At 32.3% G+C, this 11,206-nt stretch overlaps 1 protein-coding gene across 2 annotated transcripts in view; it reads right to left on the reverse strand.

Annotated features, from left to right (window-relative positions):
• Window positions 1-287: 287 nt before the first annotated feature.
• LOC118735765 overlaps window positions 288-11,206 on the reverse strand; it is a 29,453-nt gene continuing 18,534 nt past the window's right edge. For both annotated transcript variants that reach the window (XM_036465712.1, XM_036465713.1), the window contains 7 exons: window positions 9,710-10,223; window positions 9,415-9,605; window positions 1,362-1,422; window positions 1,248-1,301; window positions 954-1,174; window positions 711-870; window positions 288-584 (listed from right to left, as the gene is read on the reverse strand). In XM_036465712.1, coding sequence (XP_036321605.1) covers window positions 445-584; window positions 711-870; window positions 954-1,174; window positions 1,248-1,301; window positions 1,362-1,422; window positions 9,415-9,605; window positions 9,710-10,223 — 1,341 coding nt within the window. In that variant the 3' untranslated portion in view covers window positions 288-444. The remainder of the gene's footprint in view (window positions 585-710; window positions 871-953; window positions 1,175-1,247; window positions 1,302-1,361; window positions 1,423-9,414; window positions 9,606-9,709; window positions 10,224-11,206) is intronic.

The following is an 11,206-nucleotide window of genomic DNA, read 5'->3' on the forward strand; positions in this document are numbered from 1 at the left end:
TTGCAACAATTCATAAAATAAAAAAAAAGTTTGCTAATTTTAATATAGTCATACTTTTTTCCAATTTGCGATCCAATGGCAATTTACGATCATTAACGGTATCTGACGGTTAGCTAATTAAAAGAGCTATACACCTGGATCTCTAAGGCGCCATCTCTACAGCCGAAGCGCTTTCTAAGTAGATCGGTCCAACTTCAAAAGTTAAAGCACAAACTTAAGTCCACAAAGTATTAATTTAAACTCCTAAAGCACAAATTTAAATCAACCGCTTAAATAATAAAGCACTATTGAAAGTATTTTCAATTAAATATTCAAATTCAAATCCAATCTATAATGTATTGAAAGCTCCTAATTTTAACTCGTTTCTTAGTTGCGCTTATTAAAAAAGCGAATTGCCCTTAACTGACCCAACTTACATACTATGTACCTGGTGTGCATTTAATTTTATAGCGGCAAACTAGCAGCTTTAAACTTTTCGTAATTTTCTTTCAGCTGTCGACGAGCTTTTGCATACTGGAAGAAGGATATAGTAGTGCGCTGAAATTCTTCGTTGCTACTATAATTGTACTTGTGTAGATATGCCTCTGTAAAAGAAGGGAGAAATATAAAAATTTAATTAACAAAGTTGTAAATAAATGTTTAAAGTTTTAATTAAATTAAGTCACTAAAATTAAAGCTCATAAAGTCATATATAATCTTCAATCCCTTACCCCTTAGCGCATTTGTTACGCACAATGTGCGTATGGCTGTCTTCTCAGGCGTTCCATTCCAACAAAAATGTTGAGCGACATTATCGGTCATAATACGACGCCAAATTGATTTTATAAAAGAAACAGAATTGCTAAATTGATGTGTCGTTAATTCGTCAACCTGTGAAACAAAAATGAGTAAGAAAATATAAAAAGTAATTCATAACCGTAAATAGAACAAATGAAAAACACACTCTAACTAACCAAATTCGTATATAAATCTTTGGAATCCTTAAGTAATTCTTCGAATGTTTTAAAATCCGAAACCGTTTGGTATGGGTTTTTCGGCAGTACTTCCTTGCGCTTAGAATTTGTGACAAAATTTTGACCAATTTGACAATGAGTTTGGCTTGCGGTTGCTGCTGGAACGGATTTTAGGTCTTCATCTGTCACTTTTTTAAGAAAAATTTGCGTTTTTTGTTGTGCTGCAAATAGTATATTACGTTCAAGTTAGGAAGTTTTAAATAATGAAGTTATTAAAAACAAATAAGCACACACCTTTGAGAAGGGAATTGTGTGTATCTCTTATCAATTCTTTGAGTTCGGCAATATCTACATAGATATGTAAAGAAATCATAAATGAGAAAATTATAAAAATAAAAACCAATTAACCTCGTTTAGTGGCAGTCTCATCCAACCCCATTTGACAACCGGAAGTTGTGTTTGAGTTCGTCTAAAATATAAAAAGAAAAAAATTTTAAAGTTCAGGGAAGGACCATCATATTCTAATTTATATAATACATCGAATTTTCATATATTTTACTTAATGTACATTAAGGTGGTCCAAAATAAGTAAAGTCGAAATTTTAATGCTCTCATCCTCTAAGATTGTTCTATATCGAAAAATATATACCCCTATTTTCATTTCAAAATCCAAAAAATATTTAGAGGTCGCTCAAAGCGCCCAAAGTTTTCCATGTATTTTATATGGGGAAAAAACAACTTTTCATAGAAATGCTATGGGGGAAATAAATAAGGGGGCAACATTTTCACAAGTTGTGGATACTTTTTCCTTTCTTTATTTAATGCTTATTATTCTTTTTATAAAAGTTTAGCTCATTATCTAAAAACTCAGGCAAGTCCAAGTTTCAAACTATGCGCCAAAATTAGGAAAACTAACAAAATTGCAAACTTTTTGATCAGAATTCTTAGAAAAAATTTGGTATTTAGTTTTTTCTATACCAAGTATGCTTGTTTTTTTTTATATGGGAAAAAATGCGTAACATCGTCAGCAAAAAAAATTATCAAAAATCAACGGGATTTTTTAGCAACTTAACACTTGCACTTTATTTAATGGGCTACAAAAAACTGCATATAATTTTTTTTTTTTTTTTTTTTAATTAAAAAGTTTGAAATTTTTATGGATTTTACTTATTTTGGTACAAAGTTTGGAATTTGGACTTACATGGTTTTAGTTAATGAGCTATACCTTTATAAAAAAAATAATAATAAACATTGAATGAAAAAAAAAGAATAGCCTTAACTTGTTAAAATGTCGAGTGCCTATTTATTTTTCCGCCACTGTACATACCCAGTGGGGAAAATGTAATGTATAGTAATCGAAAAAATATTCAGTAAAACAGCCCTGTTTACATTCGACAATGCATTTTTCCTCAACGGCGATGTCCTAGGAAAAGTGGGACATTCATTTTTGCATTATAGTAATGCAAGAATGGCAGTGATTTAATATGAATTTTCTGGGACTTTTTGGATACAGTAGAATGCTAATTACTTGGTTAACAACAGAGGTCGAAAATATCCCTCTCCACTTTGACAGTGTCCCAAAATAACCCTCACTATTTAAGAGAAAAAATAACACAAAAAAACAAGTCAGGTGGTGTATTTTTTGTAGATTTGTGCTCCTCTTAGTGGGAAAGGGTTATTTGCATATCTTTTTCCGTTGCTGTTGGACACGGGACACTTATCGCTGGAAGTGGAAAAATAATCAAATTTGCTGTTGATAGAGAGATATAAGCAACGTCAACGTCACGGTCATGCGGTGACCTTCGATATCCAATATGAATGTCGAACTGAGAACGAACTCATAACCAACCTTAGTTTTCCAACGTGCATAGCGTATTGGAAATACATTCGAGATGGATTCGAAATAAAAATGGAAACTATAGTAACAAGAAAGGAAGTTAAATCCAGCTCATTTTCGAATGGAAATATAAATAATACAATCAGTCTCTCTCATTAAAATTTCAATTCGATAATGGGCCGGATTTCGAATTCATAATGAAGGAAAAATTCATTTGATAACGAAGGTTCGGTTTTGCTGGAGAATGGCCTAGTTCTCGAATAGAATACTAACCTATTCCACATTCGTTATCGAAGGTGAGACTTGAAAAAAATTTTAGTTTTCCAATCATTTTCGAATTGTTAACCAAGCCCAATGTTTATTGCGATATTATGAATGTGCACGCTCTCTTCTTTATCATAAATGTTCGCACATGTATGTGTAACTATATGTCGTGTAAAGAAATGTCTTACGCTTTGCTTCCACTTCCTGTACGCCCACTTATATTTTTCAGTCTTACAATAACCCACAAATTAAGACACTTAAATATAAAAGTGCCTGCCAAAGTGTCTTTGCCTAAAGGAAATTTTAGCAGTTGATAAATAACCCACAACGGAAAACACAAAAAGATCGCACATAGAGATATGCCACGGTGAGCAACACTCTTTGCTTGAGAGATGAGTGTTTGTGTCAGTGGTAAACACCATACAAGACACTTGGTGACGGTTATTTTCGATCTCTGGTTAACAGTAATAGAATCGAGAACTCATAAGAAATACATTACAATATTTATCGCGCATGTAATGCATTACTACTTTTCCCGCTGGGTATGTACATATGTATACAGTATAAAAATTAAAATATAAAGACAAACCAAAAATGGCAAGTTAACATTTGTTTCAAGAAAATGGGCACAGTTACTCCTTCAATAAAATTATGCATTCAAATGACCTTATTCATAAAAAATAGTTTTAAAGAGCTATATACAGGCCTATTCTGCTTGTAACCGAACATTTTGTAACAAGCTAATTTTGTTACCAACAATTGTCACCAACCGCTTCTTGCAACCGCAATTCTATTTACCTTGGTAACGTTTTAATCTATTCAGCAATTTAGCTATGGTGTTTTGTTGAAATTCTGGTGTTGCATATTTCACAGGGCAATATTTTGTTACCTGCTCATGAGATGGTAACAAAATTTACCGGTTACAAGAGTATGGAGAATACGAAAAGGGTTTAAAAATTGACAGTAACTTTACTAACCGGTAACAAAATTTTTGTTACCAAAGCAGAATAGGCCTGATAGTGTGTATATTCATACAAATTTTCGATTTATAAATCAGTTAAAGTCTTCTTTATTTTTTTATGAATTTGGGCGAAAGTCTGCAGACAAAGTCCGCTTCAAATTAAATCTTCAACTGTTCTTATCACACTCACTTTGAATGTTACTATTTTTATGTGCACACAATTTAAAAAAAAAAAAAATTAATTTTTCTACGCCATAAACATTTATTTATTTGCCTTAGTAAATCGTCTTGACTTTGCTTAAAAATGCGATTTTTATGAAGCCTTAAGGAGTTTCGCATATCTGTGACATAGTCCCTTTCTGTGTAGCCATCTTGCTTAACAGCATCTGAAAGAGGAGAAATGGAAGTCAGTATGGCAAAAATATTATGGCTAGTAATTTAAGTAGTTTTAACCAAAAATCGCCGCATTCAAAGCTTTATAATCGCGAAAACATTGCATGCCATTGATGCCATCATAATTGAAAGCCGCAAGTATATTTGGTTCCAAAATTTTAGCCAAATTTCTGAACAGCCCATTTGAGCCCGGTAAACTTTTCAAAGTTGGCAACTAATAAAAGATGAATCATAAGAAACTCTGAACCAACCAGTGTATTTAAGACATAATAAGCTCACATGCGGCTTTGCTTGAATTGTTAAATTATAATCGGCAGCACGCAAATCTGCTTCATTTGCAATTGGAAAGCTTATCATATTCGTTTCAGAAGCATGCCTAATCAGTGCCAGCAGTTCGTGCTGATGCGTGAGAACTCGATCGATTTTTGCGCTCAATTCTGGTAGCGAAAAAAATACGCATTACGATAAGTAGATAATCAATTAGGATGCCTTCTTTACCATCCATATGAATCGCACGTTGTCTTCGATAGCGCTTGAATTCTACGCATTCCACCAATTCTTGCTGGGAGTCTCTATTCAGATCTTGTAACGTATCCATTCTAGTATGAGTGTACCTAAAATTTTAGAATTTTTCGCTAATTCCGAAGTCGACAAAAATGCAAAATAGTTTAAGCGATTATTTACGGTTTATAAACTTCGTTGCAGGCTGGTAGCTGTTTAGTGCGATAATCAGCGGTAAGCGTTTACAGAAGCCAACTTTTTTTTATTCAAAAATTTATTTTACAGCTGTAGGAAAAATGTTTAGTTTGTAAATAAAAAAAAAATATATATCTTTTTAACTTACCTTTGTTGCACTTGAATTTTTTATATTATTCACAATAAAATAATAAATATTTACGAAAATACAAAATATGATGAAGGGAAAAACTTTAACACATAAATTTGAATGTGAATATGACAAGAAGCGATTTTATAGAAAAAAAAAACATGTTTATAAGTACACTTAATAAAACCATTAAATGGTTTACAAAAACGCCATTTTTTTTATTAAAATAAAAATATAATATAAAAATTAAAATTTGCATGCATCGCTTTTTAAATGCTTTAGTTGAAGCGCTCACCAAGGGCTTATTTGGGGCAGCAAGGGAGCGCTTCTTACTAATGACACACAATGTTAAAATACAACGAAGTATGAAATTAGGAAGGGAGCGCTTACTGCTGAATATATGGAGCGCTCCAATAGAACTAATGGAGCGCTTCTGGCCCCGTTTGGGGTGTTCCAATATTTTGCATTTGATATACTGACTAAGTCTGAGATATTTTTGAAACAAAAAACTTTAATGCAAATCTCACACAAAAAACCTATCTAGATTTTGACATTTCTATTTTTTAACTTAAGAGTCTATCGATCTAAAACTTTAAGCAAGCTTATTTTATACGATGGCGCACAATGGTACGTCCACATATAAGCTGCGGCCTCCAGTAGTAATCGTACTAGAAATGCGCTGAAATTTCGTATATGCGCTATTCGGTACTTTGGAATGAAGAAACGTGGAAAATGGTAAAATTCAAAACGCTAACACCACGCCCACAGTTCTTGGGGGCGGAAATTCTAAATGTTATTTTTTTATGAAATTCAGAGCTTATGCTGGTTGTAACGAGAAAAGCATAAACCTGAAAGAACGTCAAAGTCGTTTTACATTATCGTCCACTAATTCTAGAAAAATAGGTGCATATCAAAAAAAAAAAAAAACGTATTTTTTGATGAAATTCGGTGAAATTCCAACTCGTTTAAGCCAAAATTTTTCAACTTGGAAGATAACGAAGAGTTTCTTATTATTATGCCCACCTCCTACACAACTTTTTTGGCTCCAAGTACTAAATTTTATGCATTTTGGAGAAAATGAACAGACACATTATTTATCATAATTCTAAAGAAGTTCCTATTTCTTCCTTTAAAAAATAACAGATCGAAAAAATTTACAATATCTGCATACTAAATTATGTGCTTGACATGTATTTGCACTGAAACTTTGAATTTTACCTACATTTTTTACAACAAAAGTTGAGCAAAGGCAAGCACCTCTCTTCCTATCGAAAACGCATCTCGTACGGAGAAGCGTCCATTTGCGCCTGAATGTTGAATAAGATCAATAGATTGGCTAGTTATTCATATCTACACCTTCTTTAATTTCCATTTTATATTGCATACTATTTATTTTATGTACATATGTATCAGTCTTTCCCTTCAGCTCTGCAATAAAAATTCAATAAATTTCATAGGAGGTGTGTGTATAAAAAGAAGAATAGAAGCCGAACTCGCATTTCCTCGCAACTGGAACTATTTGAGGTATGATACGTCTATTTAATGTTTACTTGTCCTAAGTATAATTTAGCTCGCTTCTTAAGTCCTTTTTAAAACCCCTTTTTTAATGTAAGCACTCGAAAAATTTTATACTCACAAAGTTATGTGGAATTCCAAGAGAAACTGACATTTCAAGGGATTTATAAAAATGTATAGCAATGCTTGACCACAGATATGTTAAAAAACTGCTTTTTATATATCCACACAAGTGGAAAAATTAATTCAAAATTGTTTCGTATTGTACCTACTTAAAGCTCGTCTCATGACTGCAAATATGCATTTTTACCCATAATTCTTAGTTGGACATTCTGCTATGAATCTGCATAATTACTTTTTCTGAATTCGCTAATACGTTTTTAATACTTTTGGCCGCTGTAGTCCCATTGTGTGGCGTAGCCAAAGGGGAAATTGATCACCTCCCGTCCCGCCCCTTTGCCCTGAACTACTAGTTTTTACTTTGGATCTTTTAACACAATACCATTTCATCCTTCTGATTTATATTTTTTGTTATCACTAATGACAAAACACCTTTTTATAAATATTTGAGATTATCGGCTGTTGGATTACACTGGTCGATAGCAAACAAAAAGCAAGCACACTATTTGTATTTCTCGTTTCTGATTTCGGATATATGTACCATTAGTTTTTTTCAGATTGGTTTTGCAAAATTTCCTGTTAATCAAATTCGGAAACCTTTGTTTTCCATCACCATGAGAAACAATTTTATTGTGCAAACGAATAAGAATGCTCTGGTTTAGAATACATACTCTTACTTACGCTAATGTATTTTTGGTAAAAATTTTCCATTTTGCAAAATAATAAATTTGTCGAAAGCTGAACGCTTTTTATGACATTACTACACTGGGCAACAAAATTTAGCGGGACAGCTTTCGAAAACAAGTTTTAAAGTCTTATGTTTGAGGAATCGAGCTTCTTCAAAAGATTATATTTCACGGCTATATCTTTTTACAGCCGTTCCAACAGCCAATTATTGCTTGCCTTTAGGCATTTTTTTTAATTTCCTCAGAAGTGTCAGCAGTGGGGGTGAAAATAAATGCCAAATCTTTTTTTCTTCATTTAGTACTTGATTTATTATAAATTATCTCATTTCTCTTTAATTTATTGGCAGATTTTACAAGGCGAAATTACTTGATTTCAGCATGATTTGCTTATAACTTACAAATGAACCGTAAATTACGATAATGTTTCTTAGGTGGCTGTTTTTAAAGCCTTGGATACGTTAAAATAAAAGAAGTTTGTGAACACTTATTTTTATACTAAACTATAATTTTAGCATAGAGTATGATTTTTTATGTGAGCATTGAAAAAAACGTAAAAATTTGCTTAATACTTGCAAGTTCATTTATGTTTAAAAAAACTTTCTCTAGAGAAGGTATTCTCTTGAAAACATCATGGAAATGGATATTGTGAAATAACTTTAAAATTTGAGGTGATGACAAACCCCAAAATATGTCTGTGTTAAAATACTTCCGATTATCTTTTATTTGACACCGATATTGTCACATTTTTTTAATTTAACAGGTAGTGTAGTGTATCGTATTCATTTCTTGTGACCATACTTTAGGCTATAATTTCGGTACCGGAAGAGGTATCGAAATGAGTTTTAGTTTCAAATATGCCCTTTCCAAAGCAGATTAATATGCTTGCCATTTGAAAACAATTGGTCACGGTTTATAAGAGATACGATACTGTGCGGCGCTGGAAAATATTGCTTTCAGAATTTCAGCAGTCACAAATGCTGCAAAATTCGCAATAATTCACAAACAAGAACCATCTGAAAAATTGAACATGCGAAAATACCAAGCTTTCGAGCTATGCACACATTGGTTCTGGTAGTATAAAAATATACAAGTGTTTTCTATGTGTGCGTATCAGACCGAAGTCATACCCCAATTTTTTAGTCTGAAATTGCTGTGGCAAAATTCTAGTCCCTTCTGAAAATACTAGTGTGGGCACGTTAATTTATTTAAGCGGATCATATATTTCCTTTATAAAATTTATCCAGTGTCTACAGCTGGCATAGTCAAAAATTGAACTGCTACCCTGTACCAGCAGTTAAAACTTGTCAAATTTTAATTTAAATATATATGTAGTCCGAAATCCACTGATTTTATATATGTATGTGTGTATAAAGATTACAAATGAGCTTCAAAATGCGTTTCAAGTTGCAATAAAATATATTTGATATGCACATTTTTTTATTAATTAAAGAAGAAGCTTTAGCTTCTTTTTAATGTATGTATGCATTTTGTGTTTAATTATTGTTTTGAAATTTGTATTTATATATGTATGTATATTTTTATGGTTTACATGTTTGTCAATAGTTGCCCTGAGCGTAACCGAAATATATCGGAAAAAAATTTAAATCCTGTGTTTTAATTCAAAAATTTCCTCAAACCATTTGACCTCGAGCCGGCAGAATTAACAATTAAACTTTAGAAGAACTTTTCGGAAAAGCCTTCTGAAGTACGTCCCACAAAAGCCCTTCGATTTGTGACACTCCATACAAAAAAGAAAGGAGTGCAGAGTGGAAGGCCCTTTCGAAGAGTTTTTAGCTCCTGAAGCTATAAGACTGACAAAATTATGCCAGAAATAAAAGAAAATAGTTTTATGTACTTACATTAGCAGCGCGCCATTCTTCCACTAAGCCACGAAAGCGTATACGTGCACCGATATCAAATCCAAATATATCCTTTATATCCATATCACTTATAGATTTTAAGCAATCCAAATCAATATTCAGCTCTTCCAATTTAAAAAAATGATGTCGTAGTTTATATTTAGTCAAAAGTTGTAAAAATTCGTTCTCATCTGTTATAAATAGAAAGAGGTACGCACAATTATTTTTAGTAAAAAAAAACTATCTATTAATTCCTAGGTTTTATTGATTACCTAGCACTTCTACAACTGCATACCTTGTGCCTTTCCCGTTTCTACATTTAAAGCATGGTAGGCTTCATCATCTTCATCTTCATTGTGTCCAATATCCGAATCGAATTCTCCATTAACCAAATGTGACAAGTCATAGTAGCTGCCATCGGTGCTATTCATATCAAGCGTGTCGTTGTTTAATACCCTTTCCTCCAATTGAATATGCTCTTCGCTGATCACCTGTTGTGTAGATTTTAATTTTTTAATGGCGCAATGTTCATCTGCGCTCACACTGCCAAATCTTTTACGCAGTTCTGTTGCATTGGTCAGTGTACGAATTTCGTTGAAGGTAGTGGCTGGTATATCAGTAATTTCAAGTGTGGGCTCCTTTTTTATTTGAGGCAATAGCGTTGAAGGAGAGCGCAGCAGTAAAAGGCTGCTGTCTGTCTTTTCGACATCTTCTTGTGAGGCTTGCAAATTTTTTGGAAGATCATCTTTTTCCGCAGGTGTAATAGTATCGCCAGCAGTGGTTCTCGAGCTGGCTCGGAGTGACATACTCTGAAAATATTGAAAGGAAAATATGAATTTATAACTGAGAATATATGTATGTATGTACGTATTTTAAAGGAGGATTTATTTATTTATTTTCAAATTATTTGGTCTCGAAAATGTCAAATATTTTTAATTTTTTCTCACAAAAATTCTGAATTGTTAAAATCCATTTGCATGTGAAACCTTTTTCCATACAAAACAAGCGATTGAATAGCAGCTTTTGGAACGTTCGCCCAACTCAGCAGCAAAACCGCTGATTACTGGCCCTTGTAAAGGATGGATCAATGCTTCGAGAAGCAAACAAATTTACTAGGAAAGAAAGTTGCAACAATTTTTTTTTTTTCCAATTTCAATTCTTTATTTTTTATAATTTTTTGTATTTCACATGGCACGCTTTGATTTAGAAGAAAAAATTCAGAACAGTTTTTGACACTTTCGATACCAGAAGCAACAACAAAATACACGCAAATGTTGTTTTTGCTCTACTGATACTACCTGTTTAATGTGCCTTGTCTAGAAATTATAATTAAAAAAATCGAAATTTTTATGAAACTTTGTTTATTTTTTATTTTTGTAGTCTGAAATTTTATATGTAACAAAAATAAATTTTGTTTCTACGTTATATGGAAGAAAATTCTCAAGACCTTTTATTTATGTGGTTTCTGTTATGGATCGAACTATATTTTAAATCTAAACTTTTTTAAAATAAATAAATAAACAATAACATTTTGAGTTTTGCACCTATTATTTTGTCCATGAGAGGTATATGTATGTACATATACAGCGGGCGTCAAAAATAAGTATACTCTGATACTCTGACGTATTGACGAATTTTCCACTTTTCAATTTGATTTCTTAGAAATATTTGGAGAAACATTTTTTAATATAATAAAGTGGAAGTCTCAAGTCGCTAAAAATTTCCGTTGATTTTTGAGAATTTTTTTTTTTTACCGAGGGTCAGAATTTCGAAGAAAATATCTTGCATTTTC

This window comes from Rhagoletis pomonella, unplaced genomic scaffold (assembly GCF_013731165.1).
Source record: "Rhagoletis pomonella isolate Grant_MI unplaced genomic scaffold, Rhpom_1.0 Rhpom_scaffold_00003, whole genome shotgun sequence".
NCBI classification, from domain to species: Eukaryota; Metazoa; Arthropoda; class Insecta; order Diptera; family Tephritidae; genus Rhagoletis; species Rhagoletis pomonella.